Genomic DNA, 24,407 nt, shown 5'->3' with positions numbered 1-24,407 from the left:
TAGGAAGAGTCTGCTGATTACAACAGGGAGCTGAAAACCATAAGATATGCATCCTAATCTTGCTTTAATTATGACCTTTCGATGTTCCAGTCTCTAATTTCTTTTTTTACTGAGGTATAATTGGCATATAACATTATATTAATTTCGGGTGTACAACATACTGATCCAGCATTTATATACACTGGGAAATGGTCACCCCCAGTCTAGTTGCCGCCCATCACCATGCACAGGTGCACTTTTTTTCTTGTGATGAGAACTTTTTAAGATTTACTGTCCTGGCAACTTTCAAATACATACAACACTATTATTAATGATAATCACCATGCTGTACGTGAAATCTACTTTCTTTTGCTATATAGTCACTTGGGAAGTTTGCTAGAATGCCTCTATGTTCCAGCCCCATGCTTATGAAGGGAGTGAATTAGAAAAATTGTTCTTCAGTATCAACTAGATTTTTCTGGAATTCCTTTTCCAGCTGCCTGGTGCTGTAGAATGTGATATAGCTAGAATGAACTACTTGTGATTCTGCAAGCTACACGTTATCTTTGGATTCTGTGTCTTTGTGTATTGCATACAGACATCCTGCCACCATACTACATTCTCATTATTTGCTAGCCCCTATCTGTCCTGACTTCCCAAGGAGGCAGTTGATCTGTTCCTCCTCTGTGTTCCTTATCGTCACCCCTGTCAGAGCACTTCTTACTAATTTTGACATTGAAATAGGCTGTTTATAGGCATCGCTCCTCCTCTCTTGATCTCAGGTGCTCAGACTTTTTCATCATTGTGAATCTAACTCCCAGCACAGAGCCCACCACATAAACCCCAGATCTTCAAAGGTAGTTCTATTTTTAGCTTTTTGAGGAACCTCCAAACTGTTCTCCAGTGTGGCTATACCAGTTGCATTCCCACCAGCAGTGCAGGAGGGTTCCCCTTTCTTTGCATCCTCACCAATACCTGTTGTTGCCTTAGTTGTTAATTTTAGCTATTCTGACAGGTGTGAGGTGGTATCTGATTATGGTTTTAATTTGTATTTCCCTGATGATGAGTGATGTTAAGTATCTTTTTATGTGTCTATTAGCCATCTGGATGTCTTCCTAGGAAAAATGTCATGTCTTCTGCCCATTTCTTAACTGGGTTATTTGGTTTTTGGATGTCGAGTTAGATAAGTTTTTTATATATTTTGGATACTAACCATTTATCAGATATGTCGTTTGCAAATATCTTCTCCCATTGCATAGGCTGCATTTTAGTTTTGTTGATTGTTTCCTTCACTGTGCAGAAGCTTTGTATCTTGAAGTCCCAATAGTTCATGTTTGCTTTTGTTTCCCTTTCCTTCAGTGATGTGTCTAATAGGAAGGTGCTCCAGGGTCAAAGAGGTTGCTGCTTGTGTTCTCCTCTAAGATTTTGATGGTTTCCTGTCTCACATTTAGGTCTTTCATCAATTTTGAATTTATTTTTGTGTGTGGTATAGGAAAGTGGTCCACTTTTATTCTTCTGCATGTTTCTGTCCAGTTTTCCCAGCCCCGTTTGTTGAAGAGACTCTTTTTTCATTGGATATTCTTTCTTGCTTTATCAAAGATTAGTTGACCGTATAGTTGGGGTTCATTTCTGGGTTTTCTATTCTGTTGCACTGATCAATGTGTCTGTTTTTATGCCAGCACCATAGTATCTTGATGACTCAGCTTTGTAATATGGCTCTTAATGGAAAAGCATTCAATGCTCATGGATTAGAAGAACAAACATACTTAAAATGTCTATACTACCAAAGCAGTCTACACATTTTAATGCAATCCCTATCAAAATACCACCAACATTTTTCACAAAGCTAGAACAAACAATCCTAAAATTTGTATGGAACCACAAAATACCCCAGATAGCCAAAGCAGTCGTGAAAAAGAAAAACAAAACTGGAGGTATCATGATTCTGGATTTCATTCTCTCTAAAGCCTTTAGGGCACGGTTGTGAGTCAAAGTTTAGCCCCCTTCTACTTTCCCCAACCAAAGCCATTGGAGTGAAAGTCCAGTAGCTGAATCAGTCCCTAGTGACCCATTGATATCACTCAGAGGACTGCATCTCATACTGTCCATATGCATGTTTTGGTAAAGGAAAGAAGCAGGGATAAGCCCTACTTCCCCATGAAATCTCCCTAACACATATGGCCAACACACATCATATACATTATCTTCTGTCTGAATGAGCTGCCTCTTTTCAGGACATACTTTTTATCAGGTAACACCTTAAGCCTTAGGAAACATACTAGCTGCAGTGAATGATAACCATAGAGGGAAAAAGAATGAGGAACACTCAACAAAGCAGTGTTTACAAGAAATGATAACTGGAAAGGATTAAGAGTGAGTAAAGGACAATAGGGCAGAGTAAAAGGGATCTTCACCACTTCCATGTTTAGTCATAAACTTCCTTTTGTAATAAATGTTGTAAATACCCAAAGATAAGCCTCCCAGTAAAAGGTGTCTTACATAATAGTGAATAGTAAATAATTGTTGAATCATTGAAGTAATCAAAGAATGATTTCAAGCACATCTTGGACAATCTTTTTTTTTTTTTTTTAATTTTTTTTTAACGTTTAATTATTTTTGAGACAGAGAGAGACAGAGCATGAACGGGGGAGGGGCAGAGAGAGAGGGAGACACAGAATCAGAAGCAGGCTCCAGGCTCTGAGCCATCAGCCCAGAGCCTGACCCGGGGCTTGAACTCACGGACCGTGAGATCGTGACCTGGCTGAAGTCGGACACTTAACCGGCTGCGCCACCCAGGCGCCCCACATCTTGGACAATCTTGTAAGAAGACAAGTTCAAGCCATTTGTGTACATGGTATTTGGATGAAGTAAGATGTAAGTTGCTTGGCCATTTTTACATTACCATCTCTATTTTCTCAAACTTAGTCTACAGCCTGCCTTATTTGTTGCTACCTTCTCACCTCTTAAGCTGGAGTTGAATAGCCCTTGGAAATGTATTTATTAAGAAGACTCTTCAGTGTTGGCTGCTGTATAGAAATTCAAAGAAAAAATAGAGCAGTCCTCTCTCCAGGAATATAGGAAATAGGTTAAGGAAGCTTAGGAAAGCTGATATGACCATGCCAGTGGTCTCCTTTGGCCTACCTAGTATCTGCATGGCCAACAGCAGGGGGGAACATACCAGCACAGGAAAATTATATTACATTTTGCTTGACTCCAATACAAATAATATGTGTGATCAAAACAGAATTCACTATGAAGATAATGCCCACAAAATGGCAGACTAGAAGCTCCAAGCCCTTGTTCCCTCATAGAGACATTAAAATAATAATAACAAAAATAATAATAATAATATGACTAAAATAATCTTATAGAACCTCTAGAAAACAAAGTAAACACAAAAGTCAAGTGAACCCCAATCAAGAAAAAGCCACATTGCCCGCTCCCCTAGATTAAGGGATGATCATCGACCAATGTAATTCATGACATTAACAAAATGGAGGGGAGAAAAATGATAGTCTCAATTCATAAGGAAGAAACATCTGACAAAATTCAACACCTTTTCATGTTAACAACCCTCGACAAAGTAGAAGTAGAAGGAAACTACCTCCACGAAACAAAGGCCATAAATAAAAAACTCACAGCTAATTTCACACTCAATGGTGAAAGGTTGAAAGCTTTTCTGCTAAGATTGGGAACAAGACAAGAATGCACTCCTTCACCAATTCTATTCAGCATTGTACTGGAAGTCCTAGCCAGAGCAATTAGCAAGAAAAAGAAATAGAAGGCATCCAAACTAGAAAGGAAGAAGTAAAATTATCTCTCTTTGCACATGACATGATCTTTTTTTCTCCAGATTTATTGAAATCTTTTTGACATATAACATATGTAAGTTTAATGTGTGCAATGTGATGACTAGATACATGTATACTTTGTAAAATTATTTCCACGATAAGATTAGTTAACACCTCCATCCTTTTACATAATTGTGATTACTTTTGTGTGTGTGGTGATAACACTTAAGATCTATTCTCTTAACAACTTAGAAGTATGTAATACAGTATTTTAATTATAGTCACCATGTTGTGCATTAGTTAGATCCCATATCTTATTTATCTTATATCTGAGAATTTGTACTCTTTGACCAACATCTCTCCATTTCCCCTACCCCTTAGTCCCTGGCAACCACAATTATACTCTTTTTTTATGACCTTACCTTTTTAAGATTCCATATGTAAGTGGGAACATACACTATTCATCTTTCTCTGTCTGACTTATTTCACTTAACAAAATGCCCTCAGTGTTCATCCATGCGGTTGCAAATGACAGGATTCCCTTTTTTTCATGACTCAGTAATATTCCACTCCATTATCTATACAATAGTGTACACACACACACACACACACACACACACGCATCGTCTTTGTCTATTAATCCATTGATAAAAATTAGTTTGTTTCCACATTTTGGCTACTGTGAATCATGCTGCAGTGAACGTGGGGTTCATATATCTCTTCGAAGATAGTGCTTCCATTTCATTCAGAAGTATACCCACAGTGGGATTGCTGGCTCATATGGTAATTCTATTATTAATTTTTTGATAACTGTTTTGATTACTGTAGTTTCATGATAAAGTTTGAAATCAGGAAATGTGATACCTCTAGTTTTGTTCTGCTTTCTTAGGATGACTTTTTTTATTTGGGATCTTTTGTGATTCCATATAAATTTTAGGATTATTTTTTCTATTTCTGTGAAAAATATCATTGGAATTTTGATGGGGATTGTATTGTTTGCTAATATCTGATTTAGAATTTTTGCCTCCTTATAGTTGTCATAAACTTTTTCTATACAACTGTGGTCATATTTGGTATTAAGGACTTTCTTGAATAATGAGTTAGATAGCATACCTTATTTTTTTGTTTATTTATATTATTTTTGAGAGAGAGAGAGTGCAGGAAGGGCAGACAGAGAGGGAGACCGAGAATCCCAAGCAGGCTCTGCACTGAGAGCCTAGAGCCCACTGTAGAGCTTGAACTCACAAACCATGAGATCATGACTTGACTTGAAACTGAGAGTCACACACCTAACTGATTGAGCCACCCAGGCACTCCAACTTGCCTTATTTTTGATGCCCAACAAGAAATTCTTTTTTTTGTTTTTTATTAAAAAAATATGTTTTATATATGTTTATTCTTGAGACAGAGATAGAGTGTGAGCAGGGGAGAGGCAGAAAGAGAGCATGAGCAGGAAAGGGGCACGGAGAGAGAGGGAGACACAGAATCTGAAGCAGGCTCCAAGCTCTGAGCTGTCAGCACAGAACCCGTCGCGAGGCTTGAACCCATGAACTATGAAATCAGGACCGGAGCTGAAGTTGGACGCTTAACCGACTGAGCCACCCAGGCGACCTCTGACAAGAATTTATATAAAAAATATTGTTAAATGTTTGTTTGTAGAAATCACAGTTAAATCATCTGAGTCTTGAGGTTTATTGTAAAGAATTCACACTGATTTCAATTTCTTTAATAGATACTAGAAGCTTCCGGTTTCCAGCGACAAAAAGCACAGATTCCCTGAGGATATCATTGTGTGTGATGGTGAGTAAGTCCACTCATCCTTCCAGCTTTTGTTCCTAAAACCTATGTTTTAACCTTTTGGGGCACAACACTATATAAAGGCTATAGGTTTAAGGTGTATGTGTACTGACCAAAGCAGAGACACTTAAAAATTCACATATTATGTTAGGTCTTCCTTTCTTCTGTAGGGTAGCTTATATGGATAATTAATGCCCCCAAATATTAAAGTCTGTCCTCTTTAATTGTGTGAGCTTTCTGATGCCCCCCAAAAATGGTAAAAAGGAAATATTAAGCCAGAAAAATAATGATTTCCCCTTTATAAATCAGACTTGAAGAGGCTTTGAATGTGTACTCCTTAATAATGAGACCGCACATTTAAGTCACAAATTTAATAATTCCTAGACTTAAAATGGATCATTCCTGACAAGTGTTGGAAATGTGTAAAAGGACTATACTTGAGGTAGGGTGCACTTACGTATGCCTTCAGTGTACCACAGCGGAAACCATAGGCTACAGAGGGGTCACGCCAGTTGACTTTTGTTAAGATGTTCTTCTGATTCGGTTTCTGGAAGAAGGGTGGGGGGTTTTTCATATTAGTACATTAGTACATTTACTTGAACCTTTTATAGGGGAATCAGAGCAATCTGCATCTGTGAAGGGTCCTCCTGAAAAAAGAATGAGCAAAGTGTCAGACTCCACCTATGGTCACCATAGGAGATATGGCACAAGCTGTCTTGCATGTGTAAGGGTGGATGAAAGAAACGGGGCACATGGCCTCAACCTCTTTGGAGAATGGGCACAAAGACACACTTAGAGGGGTGCCTGGGTGACTCCATCGGTTAAACACCGACTTCGGCTCAGGTCATGATCTCATGGTTCGTGGGTTCGAGCCCCACGTTGGGCTCTGTGCTGACAGCTCGGAGCCTGGAGCCTGCTTCAGATTCTGTGTCTCCCTCTCTCTGCTCCTTCCCCACTCGTGCTCTGTCTCTCTCTGTCTCTCAAAAATAAACAAATATTAAAAAATTTTTTTAAAAAAAGACACAGAGAGTAGCTTGAAAGACGCTTTTGTGAACTCATAAATATGTTATACTAGCACTTTACTGTCCAAGTCTTATTAGAGACTCTTTCCTGAATATCCATCCTGCAAATTAAAATCCTCTGTGATTTCAGTTTTCCCTTTAAGACCTATATTTTCGGTGCAGTAAGATTGAACTTAAGTTCAATTAAGTGAACTGATGCATTTTTCAATCCAACATGTAGGCAAGTTGCCATATTTATCACAGCCAAACCACTAGGCAAGTTCCGTTGCCTTACATTTTATGTAGTTCTGGATTTCTCTTCGCTTAGTCTGTGTTTTTCACAATCCAGCAAATGCAAGGTGATTTTGGTTTTGGATTGTTTTTACTCTTACATCACAGTTGCTAAACTCTCCAGTTCTAAAATTCCCTAAGCATGTGAATTATGTCCCTAAAAGGCTATTATTTTTTAAGACATTTAATTTTTTAACTGATCAGTTGCACTCACCACATTTCTGAACTGAAATTGTTTCATGTCTGTGCTTTTCTGGAAGGGCTGGTACATTTGCAGCTTTGTGGTTTTTCACCAAACTTTGTGTAACAGGATGTTAAACGAGACTCTTCCTGTCTGAGAATTTCCACCATTCTCTAAAGATGAGTGCAGGAGGTGCCAAAGAACCACAATTTCTAAAACAACATGCTACCGCATTTGGGAGGAGTTAAATTGATAAAACATGAAAAAAGTCATTTCTATTAAATTAAATCTCATTAGCTTCCATCAGTTTAAGAATATTTTAACAATTCTTCTTTTACCAGGAGTATACTCTTGGTACTTAGACTTGCAAAATATAAAAAGTTATTTCTCCTGGGGTACCTGGGTGGCCCAGTTGGTTAAACATGTGACTCTTGATTTGGGCTTGGGTCATGATCTCATGTTGTGTGAGATCAAGCCCAATGTTGGGCTCCATGCTGACAGCACAGAACCTGCTTGGGATATCCTCTCTCTCTCTCTCTCACTCTCTCTCTTTCTCTCTGCTCCTCCCCTGCTCACACATGCACACTCTCTTTCAAAATAAATAAATAAGCCTTTAAAAAAGTTATTTTTCTTGTCAGCAAATTTTCTTCCAAATAATGGAATCTGGAAGAGAGACGCCAAATTTATTTTTTTTCATTGCTAAATAGTAAAAACATCCTGCTATACATCCAAATATAACTAGCCTTAGATTCATCATCTCTAGAATCATATCTTTATAGCTTCATAAATAAAATGAAAAATAACAGCAACAAAAAATGAGAGAGACAGAGGGGGATTCCTTGATCCAGTTGGTGAGGAAGGACTCTTTTTATTTGGATGATAGTCATGTGCCCACCCTCTCCTACGTCAATATCTGTGCCTCAGAAAGTACAGGACCTCTGTACTTAGTGCAGCTTGGGTCCATCCCTTAAAATGGCCAAGTTTAATTTCAGGACTCTTAAAATTATCTGTCTCAGATATTGTTGCATATCTTTTTACAATAATAAAAGAAATGTCAGCTCTAATTATTATAAAGTTCTGTTATCAAAATGAGCTCCTGACAACCTTGCTAGATGTTAGATTTTTCTAGCTGCTCTTAAAGCTAGCAGTGGTCTATGTGATTATGTTTGCTCAGGGGATAGAAACAGAAGTATGTGTATGTCACTTGAGAGTCTAGGCCACAGAAATTTGCTCCTGTACTCCACCAGTTCCATCTTTTCCCTCCTACTGGTTCAAATTTGACAGCAGTGGAGCTTTGACCTTGCAGATAAATAGGCTTTCTTAGTGGGTACAGAACAACTAGATGGAAGGAACCTGAATCCCTGCAGAACCCTGTGGAGGAATGCTTCCACACAAGCCTGGAGTGGTAGAAGCAGAGGTGCTGTGACAGCAACCTCTAAAGGGATCTCTATCTCCAGTGTCCTCACTGTACTCTTTCTCCTCCTGCCATCAGAATGTGGAACTCTATATGCCTTTGGAATAAATCCCATTACTCAGGTCCCACCTGATCTTTCAGCCTCATCCTTAATGAGCCTGTGGCTATGGTGAACTCCAGTGGATTCCTAGCATTTGCTCACTACCGTTGTTTATTTGCTCATTTCATTCTTTTGGTCTAAAATGCATTTCCTCTCATTTTTCTTTGATGCAATCTGAGTTATCTTTTGAGATCCAGCAGTAATGGCACCTCTTCTTGTAGCCATCTAAAATCCTGAATATAATTAATTGTTGCTTTTTTAGACAACCAAGCACTTTATTTTTAACATTATGTTAGCAGTTATTACTTCTCATTTAATGGTAAAATATTCATGTTCATCAAGATACAGGTTAGCCAAAGAACTTTGTTTTTAAATACACAAAAACCATGGAAATGCTAGTTTTGAAGGCCTGAGAGGTATATAATAATGACAGATAGGCAAAACGTAAAGTAATAGCTTTTATCAGCAGCCTTTAGTTGGGCTGATGACAAAGTCTCAATTTTGAAAATTCCTTAACTTTAAATAAACTATCCTGGCAAGGTTTGATGACATGTCTAAAGATACTTTAAAAGTGGAGATTAAAGGGCGCCTGCGTGGCTCGGTCAGTTAAGCATCTGATTCTTGATTTCAGCTCAGGTCGTGATCCCAGGATCATGGGATGGAGCTCCGCATCAGACTCCACACCTGCTTGGAATTCTCTCTCTCCCTCTCCCTCTTTCTCTCTCTCTCCCTCTCTCTCTCTCTCTCTCCCCTTCCTTCCCTCCCCCTCCCCCTCTTCCCTGCTTGTGCTCTCTCTTTCTCTCTAAAAAATAAAAATAGAGTGGAGATTAAAAAAATTTACTTGTTCACTATCTTGAACCAGATATCACAAACAATAAAAGTAGACCAAACTGGCTATCTATTATTTTCATTTCACAGATTGGATCTTTGGGTCAAGGGTGAATATGGTCTTTTCAGTTAGCCTCACTGCAAGACATCGAATCTGTTCCTGGAGTAATAGGGTCAGAGCAAACTGAGGAGTGGCCAAGAAACTAGGATGGGAGATGCCGATAGTACCTATAGTCACCATCAAAGATGTATCATGAAACAAATTATACTAAATTCAGGGTGGAGTGAAGGAAAAGTCACAGTCACCTGAACCTGGGCTGAGGGAAATGAACAGAGGGACACCATGACCTCTCAGAGAGTGGCATTAGCAAGCCTTTTGTCTTTTCCACATTCGCAAATATTTAATGCTAGCATCTAGAACCCAGGTCACAGAGGAAGCTTCTCCTTCTGATATCCATCAGACAAATATAAAAACCTCCTAAATTTTGCATTCTTTTTCCCCACGCTCAAAAATACTAACTGCTGAACTAAGGGCAGCTCTTGTTTCCACTGGCTCAGCCCACACTGTGATTATGAACAAGATGACATATTTATTACACCTATCTCACTAAGCTGATTCACTGACTCAGATTTGTGCAGTAACAGTTTCTTCTTATTTCTTTTTTTTTTTATATAGATTTCCTCAGTCCCACCAATATCAGAGTATTTGTTTTGTGGTGTTTAGCTTTCTGTCACAGTAGCTAGTGCCTCTTGCTCTTATTCCAGAATATTGTAAAGCTATAGATCTTGACTCTAAAACTATTTATTCTTTTATCCCCAGATTTTTATCAGCTGAAGAATTGCATCAAATAGACTGATGGCCTGAAACTGCTTAAAGTCTGCATTTCCAGGAACTCGATGTGGTTTAGGATATCATCAGTTTGGGGCTCCTTCTTCTTATGTTTCAGGATGCTAAATGGGACTCTTCTGTTAGGGGTCCACTAAGTGTCCTGGACTGAGAACACTAGGTGCCAAATAACTAATTCCCAAGCAAGGTGCCACATCAGCTTTTACAGTTAGGTTAAACTCAAGACAGTAGAAGAAAAATAATATGATTATATCAATTAATGAAGAAAAAGCATTTGACAGAAGTCTAACACTCACTCGTGATGAAACCTTTCACAAATTAGGAATAGTGGGGTATTTCCTCAACTTGATGAAGAATAGCTGAAAAAAACCTACAAGCATACTTAATGGTGAAAAGCTAGATGCTTTCCCGTAAGATTAGGAACAAGGCAATGATGTCTGCTTTCACTTCTATTGAACATCATACTGGAAGTCCTAATGAAATAAGACAAGAAAAGGAAAGATATATAGATTTTTTTATGTAGAAAGTCTCAAAACATCATCAACAACAACAAAAAATTCCTGGCACTAATAAGTGATTATAGCAAGGTTGCAGGATACAAGGTTTACATACAAAAATCAATTGCTTGCTTATACATCAGCAATGAACACGTGGAATTTGAAATTAATAACACAATATCATTTATGTTAGCACTCCTGAGAAAGAAATACTTAGGTTATACATCTGAAAAAAAATATGTGTAAGGTCTAATGAAGAAAATAACAACTCTGTTGAAAGAAAACAAAGAAAATCTAAATAAATGGGAACACTCAGTATTGTCAAGATGTCAGTTCTATAGATTCAATATAATCCTGGTAAAAATGCCAGCAAGTTATTTTGTGGATATTGACAAACTAATTCTAAAGTTCATATGGAGAGGCAAAAGACCCAGAATATACAGCAAATACTGACGGAGAAGAAAATGTCAGAAACTGAAACTACCCAGCTTAAGACTTACTATAAAATTATAGTAATCAAGACTGCGTGGCACTGGAAAAAGAATAGACAAGTAGATCAATGGAACAGAATAGAGGGCCCAGGAATAGACTCACACAACTATAGTTAACTGATCTCCGACAAAGGAGGAAGAGCAAATCAGTGGATAAAGCATAATCTTTTCAATAAATGCTGCTGGAACAACTGCACATTCATATACAAAAAAAAAAAAGGAAGGAAGGAAAAGAAAAAGAATCTAGACACAGATCTTACAATTTTGACAAAAATGAATTCAAGTTGGATCATAGATCTAAATGTAAAACATAAAACTCCTAGAAGATAACATAAAGGAAAAACCTAGGCAACCTTTGGTTTATTGATAACTTTTTAGATTACCAAAAATCACAATCAATGAAAAGAAAATTGGTAAGTTGTACTTCATTAAAATTGAAAACTTTTGATGTTCAAAACACAGTATTCAAAGAGTGAAATGACAACGTACACATTGAGAGAAAATATTTACAGAAAACATGTCTGATAAAGAACTGATGTCCAAAATACACAAACAACTCTTAAAACTCAAGAATAAGAAAACAACCCAATTTAAAAATGGGCAAAAGATCTGAACAGACACCTCATAAAGATTCACAGATGTCAAGCAAGCATCTGAAAGGATGCCCCACATCATATGTCTTTAGAGAACCCTACATTAAAACCACAATAAGAGGGGCACCTGGGTGGCATAGTCAGTTAAGCTTCCGACTTTGGCTCAGATCATGATCTTGGCAGTTCGTGAGTTGAAGACCCACTTTGGGCTCTGTGCTGACAGCTCAGAGCCTGGAGACTGCTTCAGATTCTATGTCCCCCCCATCTCTCTGCCCCTCCCCTGCTCTCTCTCAAAAATAAATAAACATTAAAAAGGAAAAATTCTATCTTTTGGGATGCGCACTGGGTGTTGTATGGAAACCAATTTGACAATAAATTTCATATATTAAAAAATAAATAAAAATTAAAAAATAATAGAGAATATTTACATATGTCAAAAAAAGGAAAAAATTGTAAAAATAATTTTACAAAAATAAAACCACAAAAGATACCACTAAACACAAACCAAAATGGCTAAAACCTAGAATGCTGAGGACACCAAATACTAGTAGAAGATATGAAGTGATAATAACTCCCATTCATTGCTGTGGGACTGCGAAATGGTTTGGCCATTTTGGAAGACATTTTTGTAGTTTCTCTCAGTGCTTAACACTTAACCATCCGATCCAGGGATTGTGCTCCAGTTATTTACCAAAATGAGTTGAAAACTTAATTTACAAAAAACCTGCACACAGATATTGAAAGTAGCTTTATATATAATTGCCAAAACTTAGAAGCAACCAACATATGCTTCAGCAGGTGAATAGATAAACAAATTGTGATATATCTGGTCAATGGAATGTTAATTCAATCCTAAAAAGAAATGGGCTCTCAAGGCACAAAAAGACGTAAGCAGACTTCAGTACAATTTGCTAAGTGAAAATTTCAGAAGCCCATCTGAAAGGCTACATATTGTCATCCAACTATATGACATTCTGAAAAGGTAAAACAGTAAAAATTCCAGTGGTTGCTAGAGGCTCAAAGGGAGGAAGTGTGGTATGAATAGCTGGAGGTCTTTTGGGAAATGAAACTATTCTGTATGTACATACATATAAAACATACAAAATGTACCACACTAAGTGAACTCTAATATGGAATTTAGTTAATAATCTTTCAACATTGATTCAGCATTCATAACAAATGTACATGCTAATGTAAGATGGAAATAATTGGGGAAAACTGGGGGGTGGAGTGGGCTAAGGGATATATGGAAACTCTTACTTTTTGCTTTATTTATGTAAACCTAAAACATATAAAAATAAAGTCTTAATTTAACATAATGCATAGGTCATCAAAGAATGTAATTTCAGGCATCTGGGTGGCTCAATCGGTTAAATATCCAACCCTTGATCTTGGCTCAGGTCATGATCTCACAGTTTGTGAGATCCAGCCCCACGTTGGGCGCTGCACTGACAGCATGGAGCCTGCTTGGGATTCTCTTTCTTCCTCTCTGCTTCTCCCCTGCTCATGCATTCTCTCTCTCTCTCTCTCTCTCTCTCTCTCTCTCTCTCTCAAAATAAATGCATAATCTTAAAAAACAAACAATGTAGTTTCAATTCAATCAATTTGACACTCACTATACTCTATTACATTAGGTAGGAATTTTTTAAGTTTTATTTTAATTCCAGCTAATTAACATACAGTATTGTATTTGTTTCAAGTGTAAAATATAGTAATATAACACTTCCATACATCACCCTGTGCTCATCACAGCAATTGCACTCCTTAATCCCTGTCATCTATTTAACCCATCCCCACACCCACCTCCTCTCTGGTAACCATCGGTTTGTTCTCTATACTTAAGGGTCTGTTTCTTGGTTTGTCTCTCTCTCTCTCTCTCTCTCTCTCTCTCTCTCTCTCTCTCTCTTTCTCTCTCTCTCTCTCTTTCTCTTTTAATCCCTTTGCTCATTTGTTTCTTAAATTCCACATGAGTGAAGTCATACACTATATGTCTTTAACTTATTTCACTTAGCATTCACTTAGTTCCATCCATATCATTTTAAATGGCAAGATTTCATTGTATTTTGTTTGTTTTCAGGAGTAGAATTTAGTGATTTATCACTTACATATATCACCTAGTGCTCAACATGACAAGTGCCCTTCTTAATACCCATCACCCATTTAACCCGTCCCCCATTTAACCACTTCCCTCCATCAACCCTCAGTTTGTTCTCTGTTGTAAAGAGTCTCTTATGGTTTCTCTCTCTCTCAATATTTCATTCTTTTTTATGGCTGAGTAATATTCCAGTGTGTGTGTGTGTGTGTGTGTGTGTATGTAGACATACATACATCTCATATCTTCTTTATCCATTCATCAGTTGATGGACACTTGGGCTATTTCCATAGTTTGGCTATTGTAGGTAATGCTGCTATAGAAACTGTATAAATATTGTATAAATGCTGCTATGTATCTCTTTGAGTTAATATTTTTATATCCTTTGGGTAAATACCTAGTAGTGCAATTGCTCAGTTGTAGGGTTGTTCTATTTTTAACTTTTCAAAGAAACTCCATACTGTTTTGTACAGTGGCTGCACCAGTTTGCATTCCTACCAGCAGTGCAAGAGAATTCCCCTTTCTCCACATCCTTGCCAACACTTGTTTCATGTGTTGTTGATTTTAGCCATTCTGACAGGTGTGAGGTGATATCTCATTTTAGTTTTTATTTGAATTTCCCTGATGAGTGATGTTGAGCATCTTTTCATTTGTCTGTTAGTCATCTGGATGTCTTCTTTGGAAAATGTCTATTCATATCTTCTGTCCACTTCTTAACTGGATAATTTGTTTTTTAGGTGTTCAGTTTGATAAGTTCTTTATATATTTTGGATACTAACCCTTTATCAGATATGTGTTTTGCAAATATCTTCTCCCATTCCATAGGCTGCCTTTTAATTTTGTTGACTGTTTCCTTCACTGTGCAGAAGCTTCTTATTTTGATGAAGTCCCAATAGTTTATTTTTGTGTTTGTTTTCCTTGCCTTAGTATACATACCTAGAAAGAAGGTGCTACAACTGATGTCAGAAAGGTTGCTGCTTGTGTTCTCTTCTAGGATTTTTAAGGTTTCAAGTCTCACATTTAAGTCTTTAATCCATTTTGAACTTATTTTTCTGATTGGTGTAAGAAAGTGGTCCGGTTTCCTTCTTTTGCATGTAGGTTTCCAGTTTTCCCAGCACCATTTGTTGAAGAGATGGTCTTTTTCCCATTGGATATTCCTTCTGCTTTGTTGAATATTAACTAACAATATAGTTGTAGGTTCATTTTTGGATTTTCTATTCTGTTCTATTGATCTGTGTGTCTGTTTTGTGGCAGTTTTGATTACTACGGCTTTGTAATGTAACTTGGAAGTCCAGAATTGTGATGCCTCCAACTTTGCTTTTACTTTCCAAGGTTGCTTTGGTATTCTGAGTCTTTTGTGGTTCCATACAAATTTTAGGATTCTTTGTTCTAGTTCAGTGAAAAATGCTGTTGGTATTTCAGTAGGGACTTTATAAAATGTATAAATTGCTTTGGGTAGCATAGACATTTTAACAATATATGCTCTTCCAATCTGTGAGCATGGACTGTCTTTCCATATTGTCATGTCATCTTCAGTTTCTTTCATCAGTGTTTTTTAGTTTTCACAGTACAGGTCTTTCACCTCTTTGGTTAGGTTTATTCCTACGTATCTTATTGTTTTCAGTGTAGTTGTAAATGGGATTGATTCCTTAATTTCTCTTTTTGCTGCTTCATTATTGGTGTATAGAAATGCAACAGGTTTCTGTACATTGATTTTCTATCCTGCTACTTTCCTGAATTTGGGCATCAGTTTTAGCAGATTTTTGATGGAGTATTTCAGGTTTTCTATATAGAGTATCATGTCATCTGCAAATAGTGAAATCTTACTTCTTTCTTGCTGATTTTGGGTGCCTTTTATTTCTTTTTATTGTCTAATTGCTGAGGCTAGGTCTTCCAGTACTAGGTTAAATAACAGTGATGAGAGTGGACATCCCTGTCTTGTCCCTGACTGTAGAGGAAAAGCTCTCAGTTTTTGGCCATTGAGGATGATATTCACTGTTTTTCATATATGGCCTTTCTTATGTTGAGGTATGATATTAGCTGTTTTTCGTATATAGTCTTTATTACATTGAGGTATGTTCCCTCTAAACCTACTTTGTTAGAGTTTTTATCATGAATGTATGTTGAACTTTGTTAAATGCTTTTTCTGCATCTACTGAAATTATCTAGTGGCTCTTGTCTCTTCTTTTATTAATGTGGTGCATCATGTTGATTGATTTGCAAATATTGAACCACCCTTGCAACCCAGGAATAAACCCCACTTGATTGTGGTGAACGATTGTTTAAATGTATTGTCGGATTCGGTTTGCTAGTATTTTATTGAGAATTTTTGCATCCATGTTAATCAGGAATATTGGCCTGTAGTTTTCTTTTTTAGCAGAGGCTTTGTCTGCTTTTGGAATGAAGGTAATCCTGACCTCATAAAATGAGTTTGGAAGTTTTCCTTTTCAATTTTCTGGAGTAGTTTGAAAAGAATACGTATTAACTCTTCTTTATTTTTTTTTTAACATTTTATTTATTTTTGAGACAGGGAGAGACAGAGCATGAACAGGGAAGGGTCAGAGAAAGGGAGGCACAGAATCCGAAACAGACTTCAGGCTCTGAGCTGTCAGCACAGAGCCCAACGCAGGACTCGAACCCACGGACCGCGAGATCATGACCTGAGCCAAAGTCGGCCGCTTAGCCGACTGAGCCACCCAGGCGCCCTTTAACTCTTCTTTAAATGTTTGGTAGAATTCACCTATGAAGCCATTTGGTCCTGGGCTTTTGTTTGTTGGGAGTTTTTTGATTACTGATTCAGTTTCTTTCCTATTATCAGTCTGTTCAAAGTTTCTATTTCTTCCTGTTTCAATTTTGGTGGCTTGTATGTTTCTAGGAATTTAATAATTTCTTCCAGGTTGTCCAATTTGTTGGCATATAGTTTTTCATAATATTCTCTTGTAATTGTGTATATTTCTGTGGTATAGGTTGTTATCTCCCCTCTCACATTTGTGAATTTATTTGGGTTCTCTCTCTCTCCCTGTCTTGGTAAGTCTAACTAGGGAATTATCAATTTTAATAATTGTTTCAAAGATCCAGCTCCTGGTTTCATTGATCTGTTCTATTGGGTTTTTGTTTTTTTTTTTTTTTTTTTAGTGTCTCTGTCATTTATTTCTGCTCTAATCTTTATTATTTCCTTCCTTCTGCTGACTTTAGGCTTTATTTGTTGTTCTTTTTCTAGCTCCATTAAGCATAAGGTTAGATTGTTTTAGATTTTTCTTGCTTCTTGAAGTCGGCCTGTATTGCTATATACTTCCTTCTTATGACTTCTTTTGCTGCATCCCAAAGGTTTTTGGACCATTGTGTTTTCATTTTCATTTGTTTCCATGTATTTTTTTTTATTTCTTCTTTGATTTCCTGGTTGATGCATTCATTCTTTAGTAGCATATTGTTTAACCTTCATGTATTTGTGGTCTTTCTGTATTTCTTCTTGTGGTTGACATCTAGTTTCATAGTGTTGTGGTCACAAAAGGTACGTGGTATGATTTTAATCTTTTTGTATTGTTGAGGCCTGTTTTTTGACCTAATATGTGATCTGTTCTAGAGAATGTTCCATGTGCTCTTAGAAAGAATGTGTATGCTGCTGTTTTAGGATGGAATGTTTTGTATATATCTGTTAAATCAGTCTGTTCTAGTATGTCATTCAAAGCCATTGTTTCCTTGTGGATTTTCTGCTTAGATGCTCTGTCCATTGATGTGATTGGGGTCCCCTATCATTATTGTGTTATTATCAATTAGTTCATTTATGTTTGTTATTAGTTGCTTTATATATTTGGGTTCTTTCATGTTGGGTGAATGAATATTTACAGTTGTTATATCTTCTTGTTGTATTGTCCCCTTTATGATTATATAATGACCTTTGTCTCCTGTTACAGACTTTGTTTTAAAGTCTAGTTTGTTTTATATAAGTATTACTACTGTGGCTTTCTTTCGACATCCATTTGTGTGATAAATGTTTCTCCACCCCCTCACTTCTGACCTGCAGGTGTCTTTAAGTCTAAAATAAGTCTCTGGTAAGCAACACATAGATGGGTATTGTTTTTTTATCCATTCAAACACCCTATGTCTTTTTTTTTTTTTTTTTTTTAATTTTTTTTTTTCAACATTTATTTATTTTTGGGACAGAGAGAGACAGAGGGGCAGAGAGAGAGGGAGACACAGAATCGGAAACAGGCTCCAGGCTCTGAGCCATCAGCCCAGAGCCTGACACGGCGCTCGAACTCACGGACTGTGAGATCGTGACCTGGCTGAAGTCAGACGCTTAACCGACTGCACCACCCAGGCGCCCCACACCCTGTGTCTTTTGATTGGAACATTTAGTCCATTTAACTCAAAGTAATTATTGATAGATATGTATTGTCATTTAATTACTTGTTTTGTCATTGTTTCTGGAGATTTTCTCTGATCATTTCTTATCTTTGACACTTTTGGTCTCTCCTTTGCATACAAAGAATCCCCTTTAATATTTCTTACAGGGCTGGTTAATGGTCACAAACTCTTTTAGTTTTTGTTTGTCTGGGAAACTCTTTATCTCTCCTTCTATCTGAATGATAGCCTTACTGGATAGAGTACTCTTGGCTACAGATTTTTCCCAGTTAGCACTTTGAATATATCATGCCATTCCCTTCTGGCTTGCCAAGTTTCTGTTGAGAAATCTCCTGCTAGCCTTATGGGTTTTCCCATAAGCAGGACTTCTTTTGTCTTGCTCCTTTTAAGATTTTTTTCTTTATCACTATATTTTGCAAATTGAATTATAATGTGTCTTGCTGTTGGCCTGCTTTTGTTGATTTTTTAATTTTTTTTAATGTTTATTCATATTTGAGGGACAGAGAGAGACAGAGCACTAGTGGGGGAGGGGCAGAGAGACAGACAGAATCTGAAGCAGGTTCCAGGCTCTGAGCTGCAAGCTGTCAGCTGTCAGCTGTCATCACAGAGCCTGATGTGGGGCTTGAACTCATGGGCAGTGAGATCATGACCTGAGCCAAAGTCAGACGCTTAAGCAACTGAGCCACCCAGGCACCCCTGCATTTGTTGATTTGGATGGGAGTTCTCTGTGCCTCCTGGATCTGGATATCTCTTTTCTTCCTCGGATCAGGGAAACTTTCTGCTATAATTTCTTGAAATAAATTTTCTTCCCCCTTTTTTCTCTCTTCTTCTAGGACTCTATAATATGAATGTTATTACTTTTGATGGAGTCACTGAGTTCCCCAAGTCCATTCTTGTATTGCATAATTCTTTTTTCTCTCTTTTGTTCAGCTTCATTATTTTCTATTATTTTGTCTTCTAGGCCACTGATTTGTTCCTCTGCTTCTTTCAGCCTGCCGTTCATTGCATCAAGCCTGTTTCCAATCTCTGTTATTGCACTCTTTATCTTTGATTGATTCTTTTAAATTCTTTTTTCGGGGCGCCTGGGTGGCTCAGTCGGTTAAGCGGCCGACTTCGGCTCAGGTCATGATCTCGCGGTCCGTGAGTTCAAGCCCCACATCGGGCTCTGTGCTGATAGCTCAGAGCCTGGAGCCTGTTTCAGATTCTGTGTCTCCCTCTCTCTGACCCTCTCCTGTTCATGCTTTGTCTCTCTCTGTCTCAAAAATAAATAAACGTTAAAAAAATTTTTTTTAAAAATTATTTTTTCTTTGTGGTAAAGGTCTCATGGATGTCTTCTATTCTTTTCTCAAACCCAGTGAGTATCCTTATGATTGTTACTTTAAATTCTCCCTCAGGTATGTTACTTATCTCTATTTTTCTTAGATATCTGGCCATGGCATTATCTTGTTCTTTCATTTGGGACAAATCCCTTCATCTTGGGATTTTGTCTAAGTCTCTGCCTTCTTCTCTATTAGAAATGTCAGTTAAGAGATCAAGTAGTGCCCAGGACCTGGGTGTATCTCTGGTGTGTGCTACATGCACTGTGCTGTTGTGTTTTGGCTGCTGTATTGATTAAGCAAGTCACATGTAGAAGTTCTCCTTGCCTGCTGTGAGAAGTGTTTGGTCCCTGCCTGAATGTTCCAATTTTTAACTAGATGTGCTCTGGTCTGCTTATGAAAATGAGACCTAACACCAACTCCACCAGAACTGATGCCCTGCAGAACTCTCTGGTTGGGAGACATGGTGTGGACAGGGGTTTGTGCTGGCCTTCTGGGGGAGGGGCCTGACCACACTGGGAACTGAAGCAAGCTTGACTGAGAAGGGCCATCCTACCATACTATATGGGGGTGGGGCTTGGTGTAAACAAGTTAGGCAGCCAGTGTCAGTGCACTGCTTCTGTGTTTATGCTGAGAGATGGGGGAGGTAAATGATACCAGTCAGTTCCTTTGTTCCTAAAGACACATCTCTGCAAACTCTGCCTTTCAGGGACATACTCAGAGAAGAGTGAACAGTCTCACCACTGTGAGCCCAAGGCATTCCCCAAATAGCCACTTCCATGCTGTCTGTCCCTGGGTTGTTTGCCTGTCTATTCTCCAGTTGCAGCACAATGCCCTCTGGGCTCCATCCCAGCCATGCTCTCTGACCTTTAAAACTGTAGACTTTAATCCCCACTGGTTACAAGAACTCACATATTTCAGCCCTTTTCATTTTCCAGGCCAATGGCTTTGGGGAAATTGTGAGTTCCCCTGTGTGCTCCTGTCTCTTTCTTGCCCTTCTCCATAATCACAGCTCCTTCCCTTCTGCAGCACCTGCAATCCATTTCTCCCCTAAACCACGTCTCCACACTTCCTACATTCTTCAATGTGGCCTCTTCTCTTCCTTTAGTTGTGGAGTTTGTGCTGTCAGTCTAGGAAGACATTTTGATCGTAACTCTTCTCTTACCAATGGACTCTTCTGTAATAAGACTTGTTGAATGTTGTACTTAAAAACATTCCATTCCATTGCAATGACACATCATGGGAGCTGGAAGAAAGTCTCTTGATTTATTTTTTTTCTTCTTCTGTTTCATTTCAAGATTCACATGCTTGCATCCTCATGATTAAAGAGGACAAAAAAGAAGGCTCTCTGATCAAAGGATGAATTCTGATAACTCTGATTTGGGTCATATGTTTATTTCTCCTCCTGAATCAGTCTCTGTTCTTCTAAGAAAGCTGGGTGATCTGTGATTAACCCAACTTGGGTTAAATGCCCTCCCCTTGCATCATCTGTATCACCTATCTATCTATCTATCATCTCCGTAAGGGCAATGCCTTGACAGGTTTACAGCAAGAAAATTGCCTCACAGAAGAAATCTGCCTAGAGAGTAAGGCATAGGAATCACTACTCAGCAGAGGAGGAGCACCAGAAAACTGGAGGAGAGGAGAATCAAACAGGAAGTTTCTGTGGGTAGGTGATAGAGATGTCACTTAGCAGGTGTTGAACAGCACAGTGATGAGGTCTCTATGTCAGAAAGCTCTGAAGGCCAGAAGTGGTTTGGTGTCTTTATGACCCAGGGTTTATCTATTGCCAGCAAATGTTGGGCAAAATTTCATGGGGTGTATAAAGCAAGCAGGTTTTAGATGGCTAAAAATCTACTTGGGGGAGGGGGCTAAATTAAAACAATTACATGTGTAAAACTTGAGTTTGGTGCCAGTCAGCTTTTGAGCTAACAGATCTCAGCCTGCAGTAAAGAAATAAACAACTTAGGGGCCAATACACAGAAGCTATCTGGGCTCATTTATATAGCATTTTCTTTTTGAATGCATGGTAATCCAGGTAGGGAAGTATTCAGGTATGTGTGATGAAAAGCTGATCGATCCACAAACTTGGAAAAATTTGTACTGTACCATGAAATAATCCTCCGAATTTTTAAGCTATAGTACTTTGTCTTCTCTTTTAAAGAGAACTTTGAGGTCTCTCTTTAAAGTAGCATAGGTATGATCCAGGTTAATACCTAAGACAATCGAAAATAATATGTATTTTAAATTTCCTGTAGAAAACTAAAGAAAGGCATAGAGAGAAAAAAGAAACTTTTTACTGAAATATTAAGAACACAAAGAACTATCCATTTGGGGAGGAATATAAAGGGACCATTTAAGAAAAGGTTATATATTTATTATATCAGATTTCTAGCCACAGTCACTTCTAGCTATAATGCTGTTTGTTACATGCTCAGATGATAGGTACAGCATCAACTCCTGAGGAGCTCTGCCTATGTCAATTCTAGTGATATTTAAAACATGAAGTAGATTCAGCAGTATGTTTCTGACTTTCCCAGGTTAGAAGGCCAAATTTAGAGGCAGATTTGCTCAATTTTCACAATCACTACAATCCAGAGAGCAGAGGACTTCCTATCCAATACCCAACTGCACATCTTTCTATCTTATAGTGCCTTCCCTCAAAGAGAATTTAATTAGTAAACCCACATTTACGACCAGAATTTGGTATTGTGTATACTCTGCTTAGAAAAATCTCCAGGGCGCCTGGGTGGCTCAGTCGGTTAAGCGTCCGACTTCGGCCCAGGTCACGATCTCGCCGTCCGTGAGTTCGAGCCCCGCGTCGGGCTCTGGGCTGATGGCTCAGAGCCTGGAGCCTGCTTCTGATTCTGTCTCCCTCTCTCTCTGCCCCTCCCCCATTCATGCTCTGTCTCTCTCTGTTTCAAAAATAAATAAACGTTAAAAAAAAATTAAAAAAAAAAAAAAAAAGAATAATCTCCAGTGTCCACCTTCCACAAACCCAACTCTTTCCATCTGTTCTCAGCTTACAAGTCACCTCCAAAGAGAAACTCTGTCTAACTACCCTGATTTGAGTGTCCACAATCTGGACCCCAGAAATGCCAAAGGTCATATCAAGATATGAATATGACCTACCAGTCTGGAGACAGACACAGGCACAGGGGCAGAGGAGAGAGAAAGTTGTTGAATGGTGTAAAGTCATTTTGTAGAAATTTCTCCTAATCAACAGACGTGTAAAAATTTTTTTAAATTTTCTTATGTTTATTTGTTAGAGAGAGACAGAGCATGAGCGGGGGAGGGGCAGAGAGAGAGGGAGACACAGAATCCAAAGCAAGCTCCAGGCTCTGAACTGTCAACACAGAGCCCGATGTGGGGCTTGAACTCACGAACCATGAGATCATGACCTGAACTGAAGTTGGACGCTTAAATGACCAAACCACCCAGGTGTCCCAGACATGTAAAATTTTTAAAGGATTTGTTGGTTTTCTTTGTTTACCTGTATTTTCTAATTATTATGTTAAAAAAAATTGATTACTCATCAAAATAAGTACTTTTTTAAAAAGGACAAATGGTGGGTGGGTGCCTGGGTGACTCAGTTGATTAAACATTGGACTCTTGATTTCAGCTCAGGTCATAATCTCACAGTTTGTGGGATTGAGCCCCACTTTGGGCTCTGTGCTGGCAGCACAGAGCCTGCTTGGGAATCTCTCTCTCTCTCTTTCTCTCGAAAGAAAAGGACAAATGGTTGCACAATAATGTGAATATACATAATATTACTGAACCATATACTTGAAATGGTTAATTTTATGTTTCTTACCACAATTTAAAAAAAAGAGAAAAAAAATTGAAAACTTCTTTCCCACTATGGTGCTACCCAAGAAATACATCCTAAGGGACACACTGTTGAAATAAAGTTCATGACTTATCACATGTGCCAAGGACCCTAAAGTCAATGTTCAGAGTAATTTGAAGAAATGTTCAACCCTTCCAGGGAGGTGGTGATGAAATAAGAAAGCAAATGTCTTTGGATTCCTGAGGAAAAGGTGGACCTTCCAAACTCTTCTCTTACACACGTTCTTCACTTTAGTCCACTGACATAGGTATATTTGTCCTAAGTAGTAAAGAACACCAAAAATTACCTTTACTTTTGATTTTGCTCTCTTCTTCAGGTTCATTGAGTGGATGACTATAATATCATATCATCCCTAGTCATATTCCAAGAAGAGTATTGTGCCCCTGTTGACTTTGTTGAGCAGAGCCTCAATTCCAATTCTGGATTAATTATTTCAGATAATTTACAGACTTTTATTGTGAGAATTAAAAATGAAAACAAGTAAACACACAAAAAAAGCAACTTCTATCATCTTTATGCAACAATGTACTCAGGTTTTTCTGTTACTAACAAATAAAGCTAACTCTTGTTGTTATTGTTCTTAAGGCACTTTGAAGGCGGAAACCATACCTTATTCCTCTCTGTATCCCCAGAAAAGAAAAGAAAAAAGTAACGGCAGTCACAATATAACCCCTATGCCAAATCATGGCACAAGGAATGATCAACTAGAACAGCATTATTGTGGGGGCGCCTGGGTGGCTGAGTCAGTTAAGCATCTAACTTCAGCTCAGGTCATGATCTCACAGTTCATGGGTTTGAGCCCCACATCGGGTTCTCTGCTGACAGCTGGGAGCCTGGAGCCTGCTTTGGATTCTGTCTCTCTCTCTCTCTCTCTCTCTCTCTCAGAAATAAGCATAAATAAATAAATAAATAAATAAATAAATAAATAAAATATTTCTTGTTCAGGTAACTCAAATTAGCTGTATAAGTTATCC

At 38.1% G+C, this 24,407-nt stretch overlaps 1 protein-coding gene and 1 long non-coding RNA gene across 5 annotated transcripts in view; one reads left to right on the top strand and one right to left on the bottom strand.

The window, feature by feature from the left end:
• Positions 1–11,047, top strand: part of LOC123598193 (guanylate-binding protein 4-like) — a 37,750-nt gene extending 26,703 nt beyond the window's left edge. For all 4 annotated transcript variants that reach the window (XM_045478183.1, XM_045478181.1, XM_045478180.1 and 1 more), the window contains 2 exons: positions 5,503–5,570; positions 10,203–11,047. In XM_045478183.1, coding sequence (XP_045334139.1) covers positions 5,503–5,550 — 48 coding nt within the window. In that variant the 3' untranslated portion in view covers positions 5,551–5,570; positions 10,203–11,047. The remainder of the gene's footprint in view (positions 1–5,502; positions 5,571–10,202) is intronic.
• An 11,405-nt stretch (positions 11,048–22,452) lies between these two features.
• Positions 22,453–24,407, bottom strand: part of LOC123598192 — a 34,429-nt gene continuing 32,474 nt past the window's right edge. The window contains exon 3 of the long non-coding RNA XR_006712441.1: positions 22,453–22,498. This is a non-coding gene — a long non-coding RNA (uncharacterized LOC123598192). The remainder of the gene's footprint in view (positions 22,499–24,407) is intronic.

Source organism: Leopardus geoffroyi, chromosome C1 (genome assembly GCF_018350155.1).
Source record: "Leopardus geoffroyi isolate Oge1 chromosome C1, O.geoffroyi_Oge1_pat1.0, whole genome shotgun sequence".
Classification (NCBI taxonomy): Eukaryota; Metazoa; Chordata; class Mammalia; order Carnivora; family Felidae; genus Leopardus; species Leopardus geoffroyi.
The sequence above is the reverse complement of the archived record's forward strand: the minus strand, read 5'-3'. Positions and strand labels throughout refer to the sequence as shown.